The following is a 22,563-nucleotide window of genomic DNA, read 5'->3' as shown; positions in this document are numbered from 1 at the left end:
TGAAAGTTGCAAAAGCGGAAAAGCTTGTTTTCCTTTATCAACATAGGAATAAAATATAGGTGTGGGAAGATGAAATCTGCCAGTTGTAAAATCTTCAATAACTTTATGACAAGAAACAGTTCAGGTGAATAAATTGCAGATACTTCTGGTTTACTAAAGAAATGTTTAGTTTTCAATGCAAAACATTTTTAAAATGTTTTTTCTTAGATATCCAACCCATCTAAGGCAGTTTTTTTAATAGAAGAGATGGTTTTACACATTTTAATTTATTTGAATTTCCTGCCAAACAGACCTTAACACAAATCAAAAGTACAAAATTATCATCTGGTAAATAAGAAATGCGTAACTGCCAATATAATTTTGAAAAATGTGAATTAAGTTAAGCTATATAATGTCTAAATAAACGTTCATGAATTTTAATGGGTGCCAGCTAAAGAGAGCCAACTTTTTTTTTTTTTTTTTTTTTTAAATTAACACATGAAAAACGCAATTAAATTGCATGATTTAAATCAGGGGTTTTTGCTGATTTAAATGAATCCACCTTGCTTCTGTGTTAAGGGCTCTTTACCTATGTTCATCCTAGAGGAATTTTCTAATTAAATTCAAAGTCTCTCTCTCTCACAAAGAAAAAAAAATATGGTAGCTTAAAGTCAATTTCAATGGGATTTTAATTCTTAATGTGAACATTATTATATGAGAGTACATTTGGGCCTTTAAGGCATTTCCCACATGAAGTGTGGCTGGGATTTGTACTGACCCTCCTTCTTCTGAGTATACTTGGTATATCTCATATGCCAGGGATGGTAGTGATGGGTCTGCAGAGCAGCTAGACAGTCTGACTATAGAATAGTGTGTAGGCACAGAGATACCATAAAATGCATAACTAAATATTAAATAGCTATGTTTAAAAATGAAAATAAATATTTTGCTCTTCTACCATCTACATATATTGCTCTTCTTCAATAGCCATTCTGTGTGAACTATAGCATTGTAATCTATTCTTTTTGTGCTGTCATCAAATAAACCACGTGACGACTCCACAAACTGGTAAATATTTCAGAGGCTGGGTAATGATGGGGAGATGATGAAAAAGAGTGGCATGACATTCTTTGTTAACTGCTGAGAAATGTTGTATCATATACATCGTCACTGTTTTAACAGGGGAAAGAGATTCTGAAGTGAAATGGGAGTTTTATGTATTTTATCTGACTTTTACTTTTGCATGAAATATGGAAGGTAAATATGACGCAGGGTTTGCTTAGTACTCAGTACGTTTTTATGTATGAGATTAAGTACTTTTTTATGTATGAGATTGAGTACTCTGGGGTTCTAAAAATAGTTTTCCCTTTTGGATTGTTATTTTTGTTTATTCAGTGATGGAATGGACAGGGAACATAGAACTTGTCTTCTAACTAATCAGTGAATAGTGGTATTGCAGATGAAATGCGCTGTAGCGCTAACACAGTTAGAGGTTACCTAATAATCTTCCTTCACTGGACAAGGTGTGAAGGGATAAATTGTTGCTTCTGAGGAGCAGAATTAAGTAGTACAGGGCAAATCAGAGATTTTGACTGGAGTGATTGTAAAATTGGGGATAGGCATCAAGAGGACTAGTTTGTTTTCAAAAAATGATTTCAGTGACTGGGAAAGACTGAAATATTACATTTTTCCTTAATTAGCAGGTAAGCATACAAACTCAGAAACAAGTATATTGCATCCAAAGTATCCACTGTACTATGAAAATACATTTGAACAATATTACAAGGTAGCCTAATAGCGTAAGTGACTGCATTTTTGTTGTGCTCTTTCTGCCTCTAGCGTTAGGAAATCTGTTTTAGAAGTGCCTAATCTGTTGTGAACCTTCTAATTTTTAATCCAGATTTAAGGAACTGCATTGTATTGCATCAGACTTAATTCTACAGTACTGAAATGCTCATTATTATATGCACAATTCATCTTTGCAACACGATACTTCAAGGGAGTTTTACACATGATACTTCAAGAAGATTTTTTTTAATAAACCTAGGTGTGATATGGGGGAAATTAAAATACATGCCTTATAAGTGTGCTTATTGAAAAATGTTTTTAGATCTGCATCTGTGGCAAACACATTTCCTGTTGTTATCTGGTTGCTACAGGGATAGAAAACTATAACAAATTAAGCTGGAGAGAAAAGACTTGGAAATTAAACAGTGTTTTTAAATATAAATTTTATTTACTAAGGAAGCCAGAAATTAAAAATTACGCAAAATTCAAGATATTTAAAATTAAAGAAAAAAAATTACTGAAAGCTGCATTTTTTAATTAAAGACAGGAATCTTGGTGTCTTAGAGCGTATTGCGCATAGCAGCTGAAATTCTTTTATACTGTCCTAAAGGGAGATTAACCAAGATGAGATGCCTATATTGTTTTTCAAAAGTCCTTTGTGGAGACCCTTTGCAAGTGCCTCTGTTTGGAAAGAAGCAGGAGGGAGGGAGACCCTGAGAGGTTCCTTGAGTCTCAGTTGCTCTTAAATATCCTTGCTTCTCATAACTTGCTGTATTAGGTGATATATTATAGATTGATAATTGAGGATATATTATATTAGATATAGTCTCATCATATAGTTACTGCTATTCTACCAATATCTCTAGATATTGTTAAACAGAAACTGCTAATTTAGTCATTTTAAAATCAGTGGGTACAGATAATTAGCATTCAACAATTTTACATCTATTACTGAGTGTCCAGGGAGATTGAAGTGTTCTACAGGTTTTTGTATGTTTGATTTATGTCCATTTATTCTTTTACATAGACACTGTCAAGTTTGGCCAATGTAAATTGCAGTGGGCCATTGCTGATACATGATGGCATATACTGTATTAGCAGATGTTCAGGTGAAAGAGCCCTTGATGGTTTGGCTGATGTTAGGTCCTCTGAAGATATTGCTGGTGTAGATATGTGAGCAGAGTTGGCTGCGAGGCTTGTTGCAGGGATTGGTTCCAGGTTTAGAGTTACTGTGTGGTGGTCTATAGTTGTTGGTAAGAATTTGCTTAAGGTTGGCAGGCTGTCTGTAGGTGACGACAGACCTGTCTCCCAAGGTCTCTGACAATGAAGGATCATTGTCCAGGATGGGTTGCAGATCACTGATGATGTGCTGGAGAGACTTTAGGCGGGGGCTGTATGTGATGGCCAGCGGTGTTGTCTTGTTTTCCTTGCAAGGCCTGTGTTGTAGCAGGTGGCTTCTGGGTACCTGTCTGGCTCTGTCAGTCTGTTTCTTCACTTCCTTAGGTGGGTATTGTAGTTTGAGGAAAGCTTGGTAAAGGTCTTGTACATGTTTGTCTGTCTGATGTATTGGAGCAAATGCAGTTGTACCTTAGTGCCTGGCTGTATACAATGGATCGTGTAGTGTGCCGTGGATGGAAGCTGGAGGTGTGTAGATAAGCATAGAGGTCCATGGGTTTTCGGTATAGGGTGTTATTTATGTGACCGTTGCTTGTCTGTACAGTAGAATCCAGGAAGTGGATTTCTTGTGTGGACTGGTTGAGGCTAACGTTGATGGTGGGCTGGAAACTGCTGTACCTATTTAAAGACCTCTAGGTACATGACAGATATCTTAAAACATAAATAAGGCAATAACAAGTCTTTAGCATAGTGGTGGGCAAGCCACATGTGACTCCACCTATGGCCCATGGACCCCCTGTCAGTGTGCTTCCCCCATGCATCTCTTGTGCACTGTGACACTGCCGTCCCATGCATCCTATTCCTTCCCCTCCCTCCCAGCTTTTTTGCAATGCTATGAATCACCTGATTTGCGTTCTGTTCCTGCAGCTCCCCATCACTCTCCAAGCTGAAATGTCACTAATCAGCTGTTTGAGGCTCTTCAAGCTCTGGGGAGCGGGAGGAGGAGTGGAGGTGGAGGGCCAAGGGGAGCAGACAGGAGGACTGTGGGCCTCAGGTGCATAGTCTAGTGGGCTGTGGGCTGCTGTAGTCTACTGAGATGAAAGAGAACCAGTTATGTGGTTTGCTCACTATTCTTGGGTGCCCTTTGCTGCTCTAGCATACACTAGGGTTATATAATAACCACGTGATACAACTAAAAATCCAGTGCCTCACTAGCCTTGTTGAAAATTTCTGATGCTATGTGATTTCTGAGCAGTCTTCCTATAAAGGTGTGCCTACTAGCATGTTCTGAAAGTTTGCAGATTTAGGCTATTTCAGAACAATACAGGTCAGCATAGTGTTATATCTGTGACTTGACTGTAAGCTTCTTGAGGCATAGGTTGACTCTCTGTGTGTATAGTGTCAAGCACACTTTAAGTACTACAATAATATTAATTAAAAAGGTAACAGATATATCATGTGACTATACAATCAACAATATAACATGGAATAAGTAAATGCACTCAACTCATTTCAGTTGTATTTAAGGTATGCTTGAACCTTCCTAATTTGGGTGTACAGGTTCGGGGAGCATCTGTGGTTTGGACCACTGCAAAGGGAGGAGAAACCAGCTCTGTGCGTTGATGCTCCCCTGACCCCTCAGCTTGGGAATGTAAGCACAGTGAAATGCTTTTCTGGATGCTTTTTTCCTGCTGTTCCCACAGAGGCGTATGTTTGGAGTTGGGGTGGGGGTGCCTGGGAGCACAGAGGGTGCAGAGCTATGTGTGCTTCCAGGAGCAGTGCCACACCCCTCATGCCCAGACCCTACACCCTCATCTTTGTCCCTCCCACACCCTGTGTCCTGCCCTGCCCGCACTCACCCTACCTCCCAGACTCCACTCCCACCACCAGTACACTGCTGCACCTACAGGTGACCTCCCTCCCAGATCTCATATCTATTGCTGTCTGTTACATGTGGAATAAAAATTCAGTACTTTGCAGAATGTTTTTATTTTCACCACCAAAATAAAAACTGTACGTGAGCACCCATGCTCTGCGACTGTGGTGTCCAACCAGTTCTGAAGCAGTTGCTACTACACCTACATAATTTCAAAAATATATTTATTGTTCAAGTCAACTAGCCACACTCAACTGGCTTACAAAAAGTGGAAACTTGGACAGATGTCTAGGGAGGGATATAAACGTATAGCTTGAGAATGTAGGGCAGTTATCAGGAAGGCAAAAGCACAACTGGAATTGCGACTCGCAAGGAATGTGAAGGATAACAAGAAAAGTTTCTACAGGCATGTTACCAAGAAGAAGGTGATCAGAGAGGGCATGGTGCCCCTACTGGATGAGGGAGGTAACCCAGTGACAGATGGTGTAGGGAAAGCTGAAGTACTTAATGCTTTCTTTGCCTCTGTCTTCACGGACAAAGACAGCTCCCAGACTAATGCGACAATAGATGCATTGTGGGATGAAGGTGGACAGCCTTTGGTGGGGAAAGAACAGGTTAGGAGCTATCTAAAAAAGCTAAATGTACATAAATCCATGGGCCCGGACCTAATTCATCCTAGGGTTCTGAGGGAGTTGGTGTATGTTGTTGAAGAGCCCTTGGCCGTTATCTGTGAAAAGTCGCGAAGGTTGGGAGAGATCCTGGATGATTAGAAAAAGACAAATGTAGTGCCCATCTTTAAAAAAGGGAAGAAGGATGATCCAGGGAGCTATAGGCCGGTCAGTCTTACATCAGTCCCTGGAAAAATCATGGAGGGGCTCCTCAAGGAAGTCATTTTGAGGCACTTGAAGGAGAGGAGAGTGATCAGGAATAGTCAGCATGGATTCATGAAGAGCAAGTCATGCCTGACCAATCTGATTCATTTCTACAATGAGCTAACTGGCTCTGTGGATAGGGGAAAATCAATGGATGTGATTTATCTTGACTTTAGGAAAGCTTTTGATACGGTCTCCCACAATATTCTTGTTGGCAAGTTAAAGGAATGTGGATTGGATAAATGGACAGTAAGATGGATAGAAAGCTGGTTAGAAGGTCGGGCCCAGAGGTTAGCGATCAACGGATTGATGTCAGGATGGCGGTCGGTTTCTAGTGGAGTGCCCCAAGGTTCGGTTCTGGGTCCTGTTCTGTTCAACATATTTATCAATGACCTGGATGAGGGGTTAGATTGCACCCTCAGCAAGTTTGCGGACACTAAGCTAGGGGGAGAGGTGGATACTCTGGAGGGTAGGGATAGGGTCCAGAGTGACTCAGACAAATTGGAAGACTGGGCTGCAAGAAACCTGATGAGGTTCAATAAGGACAAGTGCAGAGTCCTGCACTTGGGCCAGAAGAATCCCAAGCATTGTTACAGGCTGGGGTCCAACTGACTCGGTAGTAGTTCTGCAGAAAAGGACCTGGGAGTTGTAGTGGACGAGAAGCTGGACATGAGTCAACAGTGTGCCGTTGTAGCCAAGAAAATTAATGGCATATTAGGTTTCATCAAGAGGAGAGTTGCCAGTAGATCCAGAGAAGTGATTATTCCTCTTTATACAGCTTTGGTGAGGCCGCATCTGGAGTACTGTGTCCAGTTCTGGGCCCTCATTTATAGGAATGATGTGGATACACTAGAAAGGGTTCAGGGGAGGGCAACCAAAATAATTAGGGGTCTGGAGCATATGATTTATGAAGAAAGGTTGAGGGAATTGGGACTGTTTAGTCTGCAGAAGAGAAGACTGAGGGGGGACTTGATAACAGCCTTCAACTTACTGAAGGGAGGTTGTAAAGTGGTTGGAGAGAGGCTGTTCACAGTGGTCACAGATGGTAGAATACGGAACAATGATCTCAAGTTGTGGTTGGAAAAGTCCAGGTTGAACGTTAGGAAAAATGCTTTCACTAGGAGGGTGGTGAAACATTAGAATGGTCTACCCAGGGAAGTAGTGGAGTCTCCATCTCTGGAGGTGTTTGTCTCACCTCGTTAAAGCCCTGGCTGGGCTGATCTGATGGGTTTGGTCCTGCTTAGAGCAGGGGACTGGACTCAATGTCTTTTTTAGGTCTCCTCCAGCTCTATTGTTTTATGATTCCATGATTCTAAGTCTGGAGAATTCCATAATCCAACATTGCCTGTTTCTCAAATTTGCTGGATTAAAGAGGTTCAAGTGTTTTTCCATTTCTAGTATGTCGTTATACATGCTGTTTAGCTTTCAGTCCAACCACCCTTACTTTTCCACTTTATACAATAAATTTGCAACTTTATTGGATTCCACATGATGCTTATTGTACACAATCAAAGTGTCTATAGTGTAGTATGTATGTTATAGTAGCCCAGTAGTAAATGATAAAACAGTTTAAGGCCAGAAAGAACCATCAGATCATATGGTCTGACCTCCTATATGCCACAGAGACCACCAGATTTCTGCACACTAAACCTGACAACTGAAATTAGGTTGAAATATTGAAGCTCTCAGAAGATTGGACTGGTATATGCCATGAGCAGAGAATAGGAGTGACCAGAGGGCACCTATGTGTGAGGCTGCTGCGAAAGCAAGGAAATGATGATGAGCTATACCCAGATAATCCCAGAAAGTGACCCCAGAGGAAGACACAACCCCCATAAGACAACTGTCTGACTGACCTGGGGAGAAAATCTTCTGACCCCACATGAAACCATCAAACCCCTAGCAAGTGAGCATGAACCAGTCAGTTAAGCACCTAAGGCAGAAAATTCCTGGTTGCAAATTGGAGACCTAACCCCAACTGCGCAATGTCCCATCTCCTTCCAAGGACATCCCTGATATTTCAGGGATACGTTTATGTATACTGGGGGTCAATTTGATTTCCAGGTGGAGGCAAAATTTCAGATTTAATCCAAGCTCTTTTCACATCAATATTACAATAAGATACATTACACAATATCTGGGTTTGAGACTTGCTGTAACTAGAAATGGGGAATCCATATAATAGATTCATCAGGATATGAGATAAAATGGAAATATCTTATTGGTGGTACCTCATTGACCTCAAAGGAGTTTGACCAGGCTGGAAGATTACAACATAACTTTGAAATACAGCATGAACAAAGCAAAGTGTTGTGAATAATATACAGCTGATAGTGTTCTCTAAGTAGAATACAGTTTGTCTAATTATCATGCAACCATCACTGCGGTGTCTGTACTTGTACTGAATTATCAAAGCAAATTCTATATTTCCCATGTTTAAGATGTTTTCCAAATTATTTGGGTTTTTATTACAAGTTAGAGTAGGCGTTGACAGAGACAAATATTTAAATATTTGTCCTGAAAAATGAAAGTTGTTTTTAATGTATCTTGAGCTATACAGAAATATTTAAACTCTTTTTTATTTCTTTGTAACTACTGTGTGTGACCGTAAGAGTCTTGAGTACCTATCAGACCAAACCAATTCAGTGCATCCTACATTTTGTTGCCATGGTATTTATCCAGAAGATATTCTGTGAGATAACATATGAAAACTAATGACATACTGGTTGTTAATGTTACTCTAAAATGCTTGTGTTAGTGTTGTGTGAGAAGTTATCAGTTCCCTCTGTGTGATGTTGCTGGACTCTGTTTAAAACCAGACTGCTTCATCTAGGTAAAGCTCTGTCCTGGGCAGTGGAATGTTGGTTACCCCACCCCACCCCACCCCAATTTAAAGGTTAACAGTAAACAAAGTCTTCAGGCTAAGATCCTGATCTTAAACTTGAGGGAGAGAAAATTATCAAGGCTCTTGCATCCCAGCAGCACATGGGAGGCTGAATCCCAAGGAGAACTTCCAGACTTGTTGAACAAGAACAAACACATTGGGAATATAAGGAACAGAGAGACTCCATCTTTACTTTTCACCTTGGGAGACAAAGGAACTAAGCAATTGGATTCTTGTGATGGATCCTGTCCAGGATGGCCAGTAAAAGTTGGAAAGGAGACTGGATGAGAGAAATTACCTTGAATAAAGTCTTGACAGATTTTTTTTTAGTCTTGTACATGGATAGTTTTATTTGTTTGTGATTGTTCCTTTATCTCTTTGACTTGGTATCTCTTAATCCACATTCATTTTGTGAATAATCGTTAAGTTACTTTTATTATAAATCATCATTGCTGTGTAAGTTCAGTGAAGCTTCTGGTAAGCTAACAGGTTGCAGGTTGTTACTGTCTCTGTAGAAGTAGCAAACTTAACACTTTCGCAATAAGGGTCCAGTGAGAGGCATTAGTCTAAGAAAGTCATTTGCCTAGTTTTATATTGGACAGTCCTGTCTTTGTTTGGTTTGTCCCCAGTCTGGTACTGGGACATGGCTTAGTCTGGTATTGAGATGGGACATGCTGTTTTGAACATTGCACTCCTCCACTGCCACTGGTATGGTCTGTACATGTGGTCAGGCCTGTGGAGGTACAACAGAGTACTCTTGACAATGGCATCCCCTTTTGCAAAATGACCTCTCGCACACAGCATATATGAGGTCACACAGGTGGGGGAGTGTCCACTGCATTCCAAGAAGTGCCAAGATTGAGTGGCTGCCAAGGTTCCCACTAAGACTTCTGAATAAGCCCCATGCAGGAGTTAGGGGAAAGATGCCTTCTGAAAGTTCTCCCCTTGCCACCCACAGTAGCATGGACCTGCTGCAGCCTGGAGGGAGGCACCCCTTCATCAGCCTCATTTGGAGCTGCCACCATCACCAGACAGGCACCTCTCCCCTGGGCCAAAGCTACTACAATAAAACAGATCTGGGGGCAGGGAGCCCTTTCTTCTGGAGGAGTCTGTACCCAAAACCATTCATCCCCAGTCCTTCCTCAGTGCTTCCAGTCAGAGCCCTCACTCTCCCAACACATAATCCCCTCTCACATGTCGAACCCCTTGGCCCCACCCCTGCCACAGATCATCCGTGTGGAGAATGAATTTGTTATGTTTACCAATATGCGGGTGATAGGTCACACATCATCTCCATGTTGATGCACATAACAAAATGAATTCTGTACATGGACTTAAAAAATAGAGGCAAAACTGGTGTGGCCACCTTCAGCTTGTGTCTGCAGTAGGACAAATTTGGGGCTGGACTGCTCTGAAGCTCAGACTGGAATGAGTAATTATCCTGCATACAGCTGGGTGAAGTTGAGGGCTTGTCTGCAGGCTGTTGGCATTGGAACTCTGGTCCCAGTTGCATGGTAAGCAAATCTCTTACTAGCATGGGTAAACCCCTGAACTTCACACTGGGTCATAAATTTGTATTAGCTTTACAGTTTCGATGTACAAATTGATAAATATGAAACAGGGTGAAACTGTATCTTGTGTTGCTTATAGATACTAGCTGCTATGATGGGGGAAATAGTTTTTATTAACAACCACAAGCCAGGATTTCAGTTGCAGTCCCCCTTTCATTTATTCAGTTCACTATTCGTTATAGGAGATACATTGCTTTTTCAAGTCTGTCAAACCAATAAATCATTCCCAGTTATATGCATTTGTACAGTACAAAAGTATGGCATGAATTTAATAGGGAATGTATCTTTTTTTTTTAATCAGATGAGCAATGTGAAGAGACTACAGACACGACTCAGCTCTATTCTCTTTAAGCTTCAGTTTGAGGAGCAGGTGAATAACATCAAACCTGACATCATGGCTGTCAGTGCTGCTTGTGAAGAGCTAAAGAAGAGCAAAAGCTTTAGCAAGTTACTAGAACTAGTGTTGCTAATAGGAAATTACATGAATGCAGGTTCTCGGAATGCACAGACCTTTGGATTTAACTTGAGTTCTCTGTGTAAAGTAAGTTTAAAATGTTATGCATGCTGAGTTTTTATACTGTATTCACTTTTTCTTTTGTCATTATGGTACTGCTTAAATCTCCTATTTGAATTCCCCCTCCCAGTAATTAGATCTTTAAACTTTTGTTCTTCTATCCTTTTTCAGTTCATATAGTCCATTTCTAGAAGTACCTGGTAGTCTGAATTAAATACAACTAATCTATTTTACAACAGATACAAGATAGTATTACATCTGTAGAGGCTGATTTGCACTTAAGCTTCTAAAAGTTTCTATTTCTGTCATGGTGTGAAACAGACTGAATAAGGTTATCTATTGTGTAGGTTATATTACTGTCACTGTATTGGCATTATAATCTTGTCTGAAGAGTGAATATTTTTAAAGTCATATTTTACTTATTACAGTCCTGAATCATTTATTTTGTGTATGTTTTCAATATGAAATTTCTCCTTGATATATAAGAGTGGCCATACTGGGTCAGAACAAAGATCCATGTAGCCCAATATCCTGTATTCCACCAGTGGCAAATGTCAGGTGAACAGAACAGGTAGTCAAGTGATCCTTCTCCCATCACCCATTTCTAGTTTCTAAGAAGCAGGCTAGGGGCACCATTCCCACTAATAGCCATTGATGTTCCTATTTTCCATGAATTTATCTAGTTCTTTTTTGAATTCTGTTCAAGTCCTTCTGGTCTTCACAACATTCTCTGGAAAAGAGTTCCACAGGTTGACTGTGCGTTACTTGAAGAAATATTTCCTTTTGTTTGTTTTGGACTTGATACCTATTAATTCCATTTGATGACCAGTAGTTCTTGTGTTATGTGAAGAAGTAAATAACTCTTCTTTAGTCACTTTCTCCACATTAGTCATGGTCTTCTAGATGTCAGTCATAGCCCCCTTAGTCTCCTCTAAGCTGAAAAGTCACCATCTTTTAATTTCCATTCCAAATCCCAATCATTTTTGTTGAACTCCAGAGCCTTCATCTCTGTCATTGTGTGCGTGATTTGGTCTTGGATGAGTGGTGGTTTCTCAGGAGTTACTCTCCAGTGGGAAACGAACCATGGTTTAAGTCAGAGGTTCTCAAACTGTGCTCTGTACACTATTGGTGTTCCACAGCCTCCATTCAGGTGCTCTGCTGACAGTGATAAGCAAGCATGACTCCACTGTTTAGGTGCCTGGACCCTAGGGAAGGTGAACATGTAGGGTGAAGTGGTGGCTTTGAGGGAAGTAAATGGAAGGGGGCAATGGCGGTAATGTGGGGCAAATAGCAGGTGAGTGGGGAACACGGGGATGAGAAGATGGGACTGGGGTCAGTTTATCGTGTGCAGGCCTGGAGAGGCTAGAGAAAGATGTAACTGCCCTAGCTTAGGGTCTGTGGCTTTCTGGGAGAGACCATTGTCCTTCCCAGGCTCAGCTCTGAGACTGCTGTGCTTGGGGGAGAGAATCCTCTCCTTCCCAGCCCCAGCTCAGAGGCTGCCACAGAAGGTGCATTTTTTTTTGCGATTTTTATGAATATGTTTTACTATTGAACTCTAAAACCTTCACCTTCTCCCCTGGGGTTAAAGAGTTAATTTTGGATGAGCACTGATTTCCCAGGAATTATTCCTATTTGGAATGGAATTACTAACTTGCACAGTTTCTTTTTAATATGGATAGGAAAGCCAAATGAAACTGGAGAAGAAAAGCAACAAAACATCTGTGGTCCTAAAACATTTATATTAGTTTTATGTAAAGTGTTCTAACTTGCACAGATGTCATGTTTTTTAATATTAAATCATGTGAGACACTCATCTACATGAAGTAAAATGAACTTTCTCTAAAATATTCTGTTACTCTTTTTTGGTTTTGGAAAACTTTTCATATCTGTGCTAAATTTGGTAAATTTTGAAACCTACGTTGCTGCTGCTTCTATCTTAAACAGTCCGTGTTTCAAGAGTCATAACTCTATTCAGCTGTTGTGGTTCTTCTGTATGTGTGGAATGTATATGATATATAAGATCCTCAGTTCTAGGATGATTTTAGCAACTTTGATCTTACAAATTACTGGAGTATGAAATTAATGCTTTGTTGCATTTTGAAAACTGACTCTGCAAAATGTTTTAAGGTTATTTGCTCCTTTACATAACAAAAAATAACAAAATAAAATTAAAAAAAAACCCCAAACCTAGGTCACCTAATTAAAAGCAGAAGGTTTAAAACAAAAAAAGAATGTATTTGTTCACAACAGTGCACAGTCAAACCTACAGAACACATTGCAAGTAATATTGCTAAGGCGAAAACTATAACCAAGTTAAAAATAAAAGGAATTGGGTAATTTCATGAAGGATAGGCCCGTCAGTGCTTATTGGCCAAGATGGTCAGAGATGCAACTTCATGCTCTGGGTGTCCCTGGGCCTCTCTGCCTTCCAGATACTGTCATTGGGTGATGGGATAGATCACTGTTCTTTTAATTCCTTTTGAAGCATCTGGCACTGACCACTGTGAGAAGGTACTGGAGTAAATGGACCATTCGTCTGACCCTGGCTGTGTCTACACATGCTCCAAACTTCGAAATGGCCATGCAAATGGCCATTTCGAAGTTTACTAATGAAGCGCTGAAATGCATATTCAGCGCTTCATTAGCATGCGGGCGGCAGCGGCGCTTCGAAATTGACGAGCCTTGCCGCCGCGCGGCGCGTCCAGACGGGGCTCCTTTTCGAAAGGACGCCACCTTCTTCGAAGTCCCCTTATTCCCATGAGCTCATGGGAATAAGGGGACTTCGAAGAAGGTGGCGTCCTTTCGAAAAGGAGCCCCGTCTGGACGCGCCGCGCGGCGGCAAGGCTCGTCAATTTCGAAGCGCCGCTGCCGCCCGCATGCTAATGAAGCGCTGAATATGCATTTCAGCGCTTCATTAGTAAACTTCGAAATGGCCATTTGCATGGCCATTTCGAAGTTTGGGGCACGTGTAGACATAGCCCAAGTGTCGCCATTCTTAAATTCTTATGTCCTGGTGAAAAGGAATAGGTAAAAGTAGTAGTGATGGCAGCAGAAAGCCCAGACTCTACCTCAAGAGGTTTTTGTACAGTTCATGAAGAAGCCGGAGAATAAGAGACATTCAGGAGCATCTGCTGTACAGGCTCATGAGCCTAGCAGCACAAAATATGCTGCCAGCACTTTCTATATACATGCGGGGCCAAGAAGTCGTTTTATGCTCACCCCATCACTTTAAAATGATGTTGGTTACTGTGTTTCAGTGGGAGAATGAATTGTGGGCTCTCTGAATTTTCCTTCATGTTTTTTCTGACTTAAAGGTGAACAAGCTGTGCATTTGGGCTTGGATGAGCAAGCTGCTGCAGATTACAAGGTCCTAGGGACTATTTTGAACTCTGAGGATAAATGCCAAATGAGGTTTAAAATCAGAAGTATTCTGTCAGTCTGTGACCTCACACCTTACTCAGCACCTCACACTCATTCTAACAGCCAGATGATAGGATCACACTGATAATGGCCAGTGCTTGGAAGGTGTGCCTGGGTATAAGATCAAGCAGGTCTCACACCCAAGCCTGTAAACACACCTTGCTGACAACTGTAAGCAGCTCATACTCCACTACCAGCTGCAGACACAGATCTGGCTCGTGATTGGCTCCCAGTGACAATGACAGAATATCAAGTGACAGTGCCAGCCTCAACTGGCTTCCACAACTTTCTGTTCTTGGAGTTGACCATGGCTTGGTTTGGACCTTACCTCAGACCTGGACCCTTAGATATCGAGTCTTGGTATTGACCTGGCCTGAATCTTGATTACAGATTCCTGCAGAGTGCTTACCTCAGAACATCTCCACTACTTTCAGCTACGCCCTGCTCTGATTCTTGGTCCCAACTGCCCTTGTCAGAATCCTGATGCTGCAAAAATGTAGACTTGTAGTTTATCTGAGACTGTGACAAACGGATAGATAGCACAAGGTAGAGCCAAAAGAAAAATTGTCACAGCTACTGATGTGATATATAATGGCAGAGTCAAACAGTTTGTTGGGCTGGCAAGTAGTTACAAGGACTTCACTGGTCCATGAGAGCATATTTTAAAAGTACTGGTTCTTGAAGGAATATAACTGCGGGATCTCCAACTTTACCTAATCCACCAACATATATGTGATTTCATGTGGGATAAGCAGTCGCACAACCCCACAGAGATATACACGCCCCCATCATAAAATTTGAATGTTCAGATAGCATTAAAGTGTAGGAGCTGAATGGTAATAGATGGCTTCTGGACACAGCTAGTCCTCTGGTGCTGTAAATGCATTTCCAGAACTTGGCAGGGTATGCAGGAATTACATTAGACTTAGGTGTAATTCATTCGTTTTTTTTGATACTGATAGAAGAAAGTAGTGCTGCATGATATCCTTCTTCCTGTTGGGTCTTAGTTATGGAATTTCATTTGGATCATATTGACCATGTTCTGGGTGTAGTATTTATATGTGAATCCACTCTGCCAAGACAAAATATGGATTCTGGTAGTGGTTTAGTGGGAGTTTCTTGTCCATTTGGGTCAGTGGGAGCCCATACTGCTTCATTACACACCTGTACATTGCCCACTACGGAGAATCTGCAGGGTGACCAGCATCTTTGGCCCAGGCCTGGACTTGGGTGAGCCAGAAGCATTGATAATGAGTTAGGATCATAAGGGAAAGGTGGTCAGCAGAAAGGTCTATGGCTCAAGCCTGCATTCAGGCTGAGCAGCAGGGGGATCGGGCATCCTAGCTTTGGTGGATAGCCAACAATAATAGACTGTTTTGCTTAGCAGTAGGTAGTCTGCCACCCCAGGGTTTGAGATGATGGCGGTGGCATGGGACAGGCTCATCTGCTCCACTGTGTCTTGATTCAGGGCCTTGCCAGTAGCAAATAATCCTGCCTGTGGGTCAGTGAGGATCCTGACAATATACTGGTGTAATCTCTGGGATCACTGCAGTTATACTGGGGTCAATTGTATCAAAACCATATAAATATGAAAAATAATGTATTTTGAGAAATTAACAATCACTGGTTCTCTGTAATACTATAGCAAAAAATATAGACAGCCTTAATTTTAAATCAGGAATAGCCCTACTTTTAGTTGTTCCTTGAAAAGTAATAACTTTTGGGCTTATTTTTTCTGTGATTGGTCTTAATCCAGAGGCAATCTTTTCCGATAATTTAATAGAATTAGTTTGTTCTTTGTGTGACTGTGTATGTCCCTTTCATGTAGGAGTGTACCAACTCAAAATATTTTAGAGTCATCGATTTCACAAGTAATTCACATTGGTGTGGAGCATGTACCGTGTGCGACCTCATGCTTCCAGTCAATATCATAAAGGGTCCCCCTATTGTGGCTGTTCCTTTTTACCACATGTAGCTATGAGTTGAAGTTTTGTTCATTTTTCTTTTTCCTCAAGAGTTTTTAATTTCTTTATTGTGAATAGTAATTGTTATAAATAGTGGAATGACATTAGTTAGTAGGTGGCATTTGATATTTTAAATTATCCTTGATTAGTACCTTTCTTTGCTATTCAAGGCCTGAAGAGCTCAGTGCTACTTTTGATATGTAATTATCCTTGGCCTTTAAACATTGACCCTTCTACATGGACACTATATAGAGAAACAAGCCTCATACTTTTTACCTCATATGACTGGTTAAGGGGCATAAAACAGAAAAAAGCTAGTATTTGCTACTGTTTTAAGAAAATAACTTAAAAATCCTGGGAGATGCAGTTGGCAGGTATTTTCTTGAGAAGTCTATTTGTCTGTTTTCTAATCCTGGCCCTTCAGAAGTGTTGAAATCCAATTTTACACCAAAAGAGGCTCTTGCAGCTTTGTTTGATTCATCCCAAACCAGAAAAGACTGGTAACTGCTGATGGAGAGAAGACTAATTCTTTTCCCAGAGCCTTTTCCTTAGGTGCCAAACAGTGTGACTGCTTTAGATCAGAAGCTGGCTTTGAGACCCAAGAAGGGTTTCTCAAGCTGAACAAAGCAGATGGAGTATTGTTGTGGCTCAGATAAGTTGTTTTATGACTCTCCCTTTTTTGAGAATCAATACTCATGTGGTCCGAAGAAAGGCTCAACCCACTGCTGTAATCGAATCTGATACTGAGCCCCGTTGGTTCCATTGAGACTGCTACCCAACCGGTTTAATGCAGACTAATTTAGTTTGACATTGGCACAACTTCTGATCTCCTCAGAAGCACCAGTCCTGTCGCTACTGACATTAGATATCTGTCTTGCATGGCTCCAAGCTGTGGGACTTCCACTGTCTGAGGTCCCAGGGTGGCCGGGATCCTGTGGCTGCAGGGACAGTGGCATCTCCACAATTAATCACACTTTATTTTTTAAATCACACCATTTATCATTACTAATTTTTTAATCACATGACAGCCCTACTGTAAATATGTAATTAACTACCCATCTTTTTCTGAAGTGGATTATTGTTTTTAACTCTGATAAAGTTGAAGGCTCATGTGATCTGTGTGTACAATGACCACATTCTGAGTTCACTTTGGTTCTATATATCATACCAGTTCTAGTGACATCCCCCAATATCAGAAGATGCAAGATCTTTGAAAATAGCAAAATCTCTAAAGCTGGGATTTACTTTTTAGTTGCTTTTGGTGTATGTCTTCTGTTGGACATGATTTTAAGAGCACCCAAGGACACTTGGGCTACGTCTACACTAGCCAAAAACTTCAAAATGGCCATGCAAATGGCCATTTCAAAGTTTACTAATGAAGCACTGAAATACATATTCAGTACCTCGTTGGAATGCAGGCGGCAGCAGCACTCCAAAATTGATGCGGCTCACCGCTGTGTGGCTCATCCAGATGGGGCTCCTTTTCGAAAGGACCACGGCAACTTCAAAATCCTCTTATTCCTATCAGCAGATAGGAATAAGGAGACTTTGAAGTAGCCGTGGTCCTTTTCGAAAAGGAGCCTTGTCTGGACGAGCCGCGTCAATTTCCAAGTGCTGCGGCCGCCCGCATTCTAACAAGGCACTGAATATCTATTTAAGTGATTCATTAGTAAACTTCAAAATGGCCATTTGCATGGCCATTTCGAAGTTTTTGGCTAGTGTAGACACGGCCTTGGAGTTACTTTCTCTCGAGTTGGGTCAATACATAATAGCTATCTTGGGGACTGCAAGGGGAGAACCATTATAGACTACTAAAACATTGATGCAGTTGGGTCAAGGACTCTTTTGAGCCTTAAGGCAGAACCTATTCCCAAATTAAAATGAAGCATAAGAAGAATCATTTTCCACCAGAAAAGAGCACAAAAAAGTATATATGGATTCACCACTCTAAGAATTTATATGCTTGTGAAAACAGTTAATGCCGTCCCACATTTGTAGGAATATTTTTATATGTAATTGTTCAAGACTGGAAATTTAATAAATGTTTGGAACCTTTTTTTCTTTTCATTTAAAATTTACAAACATCTTTATAATGAGATTATTTGTTTGCTTTAATAGATTGCATCTCTTGGATTTCTGAAAGCATTTAAGTATAGCTTATGTGTTTTGGGCTGCAGATTTCACAATAAGCATACTTATTTGTTTTTATGCAAATAAAAAGGAAATGCTTGGTAGGTAAGCATGAAACTGGTCACTAATTAGAATCTACTTTAAGTTTTAACCAAACACATGAAGTCAGCATAAACAGCCAACCAATCATGTTACTGTTTGCTTGCACTAAGCTGCATCAGTTTAACAACTAGGCTATTTGACAGTTGTTGAAGTCAGTTGTAGATAAGAATAATTCAAAGCATTCTCACTTTTATATGTTCAATTTTCTTTCTCTAGTTAAAGGACACAAAGTCAGCAGATCAGAAAACAACTTTACTCCATTTTCTGATTGAAATATGTGAGGAGAAATATCCGGATGTCCTGAATTTTGTTGAAGATTTGCAGCATTTAGACAAAGCTAGTAAAGGTTGGTATTATGAAAAAAAAAAATATATATATATATATATAATTTGCTGGCACGTTAAAGTCTGTAACTAAAAATGTATAGGTATTTAAAGCATAAAACATAAAATAGCACACTTGATAATCTGATGTATGTACTGTGTAGGTCAGTCTGTTGAACTTTGATATATGCCTGCTACCTCTAATAGTAAAACAGAAGAGCTCTCAGATAGTCCCCAGAATTGCTTTCAGCATGCACTATGTATGTGTCGCACCAAACTAGATGTATATATTTTTTGTTTTGTGTGAGCAATGTCATAATCTTCTGTTCTTTTTATCATAAGAATCAACTACAAGTAAACAGTAGTCTTCCAAATTTAACAAACTAATTCTAAAAGTTTATATAAACATTATAATATAAAAACATAATAATTCCCTCTTTTCTGTCTATAAATTCTACTTGCAATAGTAGTACTGGAAAGCAGGGATGATAAATTCCACTTTATGGCCTGATCATACAACATAGCATCTTGTATATCTCAATCTAAGCAGTAGAACATTTTTGCATATTATTTCTCAATTAAGAGTTGTTTCTATATTGCTGGCTCTACACGTGCAAGTACATTCAAAATATGTTGTTCTGTTTCAAAAGAACATGAGGAATGTCCACACACAAAATGCTTTCTTTCCAAATGAAATCAAAGGAACATGGTGCAGATTTTGAAATCCTACCCCAATCCCATCATAAGAAGAGCATTCCCTTTCAAAAGACTCTTTTGAAAGATGACGTGTAGACTCTCCATGGCCTGCTCTTTCAAAAGAGGAGTCCTCCATGGTACCAGCCAGCTGGAGCGTGGAGGCACCCTGGCTTGCCACAGCTGGGCTCTGTGATCTCTGCATCCAGCTGCCTTTAAATCTGTGTGGACTCAGAAACCCCACGATAAGAAGCTGAGAGCATGCTAGCAGTACAAGCACAAGTTGCTTTCAGTATGCCCTTTCACCCACTCCCCCAAAACCGAAAAAACAAAAATCGCCAGCAGCCAGCTGCCTCAGGAGCCCCAGGGCCCCCATTTCAGAGCCCTCGCAGGGGCCAGGGCATGAAGAAAAAGGGCTCCCTCCTTGACCGAGCTGGAGTTGAGACACCTCCTGGGACTGTGGAAAGAGGAAGAGGTACTCCATGAAATGGGGCTAAAGCAGTGCAAAGCCTCAGCCTGTGACCACCTGGCCCACAGCCTCTGTACCTGAGGACACCCTGAGTGCGCCCCAGCCCAAGTCCACGGTGAAGTCAAGGAGCTCCGGCCGGGCTACGCGTTAGCCTGGGAAGAGGCCTGCAATCTGCCCCTACTTGCAGAGACCTCTGGACCATCCTTGATATCCTGGACAGCTCCCTGCCGCCCGTCACCCTCAACACAGCTGTGAACCAGTTGGAGGCAGAGGCCCAAGAAGATCTGGGACCACAGAGCCAGGAGCCATATCTGTCCACAGAGTGGTCCAGCAATGGGGGAAACCTCTTTATCAAGGTGCCCTCCCAGTTGTCCAGCTGGGCTACTGGGAGCCAGGCATCACTGGACCTTGGTGAGGGATCGTCTGGTAAGTGCCCAGCAGGATGTGCACCCCAGCTTGCAGGGTGGAGGCGACACAGATGCCAGCAGGCGATGCACATTCCCATTGGTCCCAGCCGGCCGTGGCCCCTGGCATGCTATGACAGCCGTCAGCAACACTCAGCACCTGTCCCCGTGAACAGCTCCATGAGCTGCACGCATGGCGAGAGGTAGTTGAGGCTGGACCACACCTGGGGACTGCACCATATGGGCAAGGAATCTCTCTATGCTTGTGATACCCCATGGCTACCGTACCTTTGGATGAGGGATGTTGCCCCGAGGGCAGGGCCCGTGATAAGGGACCAAAATGCTGTCTGTCTCTCCATACAGCTGTGCCGTTGTCAGGCTGACAGAGTCCCATGCCCTCTGTCATCCTGGACAGCCCTCTGGAGGCAGCGGAGAGAGTCCAGGTACCCCACCCCCCAACCCAGCAGCCTACAGCTGGAGAGCTTGAAAGTGGTCGGGGGACAACACCACCAGGCTGAAGTGGCTGAGCAATGCCTTTCGCTGGAGACAGCTGACATAACTTCGTGGAGGTGTGACCTGAGAAAGGTTTATTGTCAACCCGGAGAACATGATAGGCATCCTCCAGCAGTACATGTGGCAAATGTGGCCTGCTTTCTTGCCTCCCCCCACTTTCTCCCACTGAGCCCCCTTTTGCTCCCCCCCACTGAGCCTAACCCCACTGAAGCCCTCCCACAGCCTTACCTGCCCGTGTTGCCCATCCCATCTCAGTCCTACTGTGGACCTTGAACCCAGGGAGGGAGGGGATCCTGGGGCTGACAGGGCTCGTGGTGTTGCACCCCTGCTCTTGAGTGATCCCCCCACTCCCTTCTCCAGGTTCAGGTCCCTCCCAGCCCCCAAATGTACATAGTTTGTTCCCCTCCCCATAGTGTATATGTTTTGAGTCTGATAATAGTTGTGTATTCATAGTTTCTAGTAAATGTTTTACTTTTCAAATATCCCTGTGTCCTGTGCTCTTCATGGAGGGATGGTGGGGGTTGATGTGCGGGGATGGTGGGGGTGGATGTGAGAGGGAGATGGTGTGGGGTGGCTATGGGTGGGGGTCAGTGGTGCTCATAAGTGAGGGTCTCCCTGATGCGGACTCTGTCCCAGTGGGCCTGGAGACTGGGGGCAGCGGCTGGCTGCTTGTACCTGGGGTTGGATTCAGCTGCCCACCCCTGCACGAAGGCATCACCCTTTCCATCTATGATATTGTGGAAGGTGCAGCAGGCATCCACCACCTGCGGGATGTTCTGAACCCTGATCTCCAGGCATGAGAGTAGTGACCGCCACTGCTCCTTCAGGTGCCCGAATGTTCGCTTCACCACTTTGCAGGCCTGGTTGAACCGCGTGTTATACAGCTCCCAGGTGGGTTCAAGGTGGCCAGTATATGGCTGCACTAGCCACAGCTGCAGGGAGTAGGCAGCATCTGCCACCATACAGAGTGGCATAGTGACATCCCTGACTGGGAGCTCCCACTGGGGAATGTAGGTCCCAGCCTCCCTGCAGCAGCAGAGGCTGGAATTCCAGAACACGTGTGTTGTGTCTCTGGCCCACCCAGCCCACATAGATGTCTGTGAATCAGCCTCTGGGATTCACCAGAGCCTGGAACACTAGCAATTGGTAGCCCTTTCTGTTAATGTAGTGGCTGTTGCTGTGTGCTGGGGTGCAGATGGGGATGGTGCATCCCACCCAGGGTGCCAAAACAGTTTGGAAAGCTGAGTGCAGTGAATCCCATGACAGCTGCATCCAGATCCCCCATGTGGATGACTCTGTGCAGCAGCATGGCAGTGTGGCCTGCATGACTTGCACGGTATGGCAGACGTGCACTCTCATGAAGGCATGATGGAGAGTTCCTGGCCCTCTGCCCCTGCTTCCTGTGTCCCCTCCTGGCCCCAGACCCCTTCTCTGTAGCAGGTGTGTGACCTGGGCTGCATTACTTCCATGAGGACAGCCCCAACAGTAGCCTTGCCTACCCCACAGAGCGGTAGCTGTCTGGGTTGGCCAGCTTCTGTACGGTGAGGGTGACCTGCTTCCCAAAGGAAAGAGCATGCAGGAGTCCCGGTTTCTGTGTGCAGGGGAGAGCCAGTGGCAGAGCTGCTGGAAAGTTGCCTGCTCGTGTGGAAGTTACTCGGCCATCTGGCATCATCCCACTCCCCATCACCAGCTGCTCTCACCAGTTGGTACTGCTGGAGAGCTCCACGGCTCCGAGGGAGGGGGCAGCTTGGCCATCTGAGGAGATTGGGGGATGGCTGCGAGAACTGCACAGCATGGCTAGCACAGGGTCCGGGATATTAATGTCTAATGGCAGGATCAGCTGCTGGGGCTCCATTAAGGCTGTGCACTGGCCCTCTGGTTCCTGCATGGGTTCTGCTTGGCTTGGGGCAGCTTGGCAGACCTCAGTGTGTGCAGGATGAGGGTG

General features: G+C 42.8%; 1 protein-coding gene across 1 annotated transcript in view; it reads left to right on the top strand.

Annotated features, from left to right (window-relative positions):
• Positions 1–22,563, top strand: part of DIAPH3 (diaphanous related formin 3) — a 492,901-nt gene that overhangs the window by 256,003 nt on the left and 214,335 nt on the right. The window contains exons 21-22 of the mRNA XM_074982855.1: positions 10,388–10,627; positions 18,433–18,562. Coding sequence (XP_074838956.1) covers positions 10,388–10,627; positions 18,433–18,562 — 370 coding nt within the window. The remainder of the gene's footprint in view (positions 1–10,387; positions 10,628–18,432; positions 18,563–22,563) is intronic.

The sequence above is a fragment of the Carettochelys insculpta genome, chromosome 1 (assembly GCF_033958435.1).
Source record: "Carettochelys insculpta isolate YL-2023 chromosome 1, ASM3395843v1, whole genome shotgun sequence".
NCBI lineage: Eukaryota > Metazoa > Chordata > Testudines > Carettochelyidae > Carettochelys > Carettochelys insculpta.
This window is presented reverse-complemented; position numbering and strand designations above follow the sequence as displayed.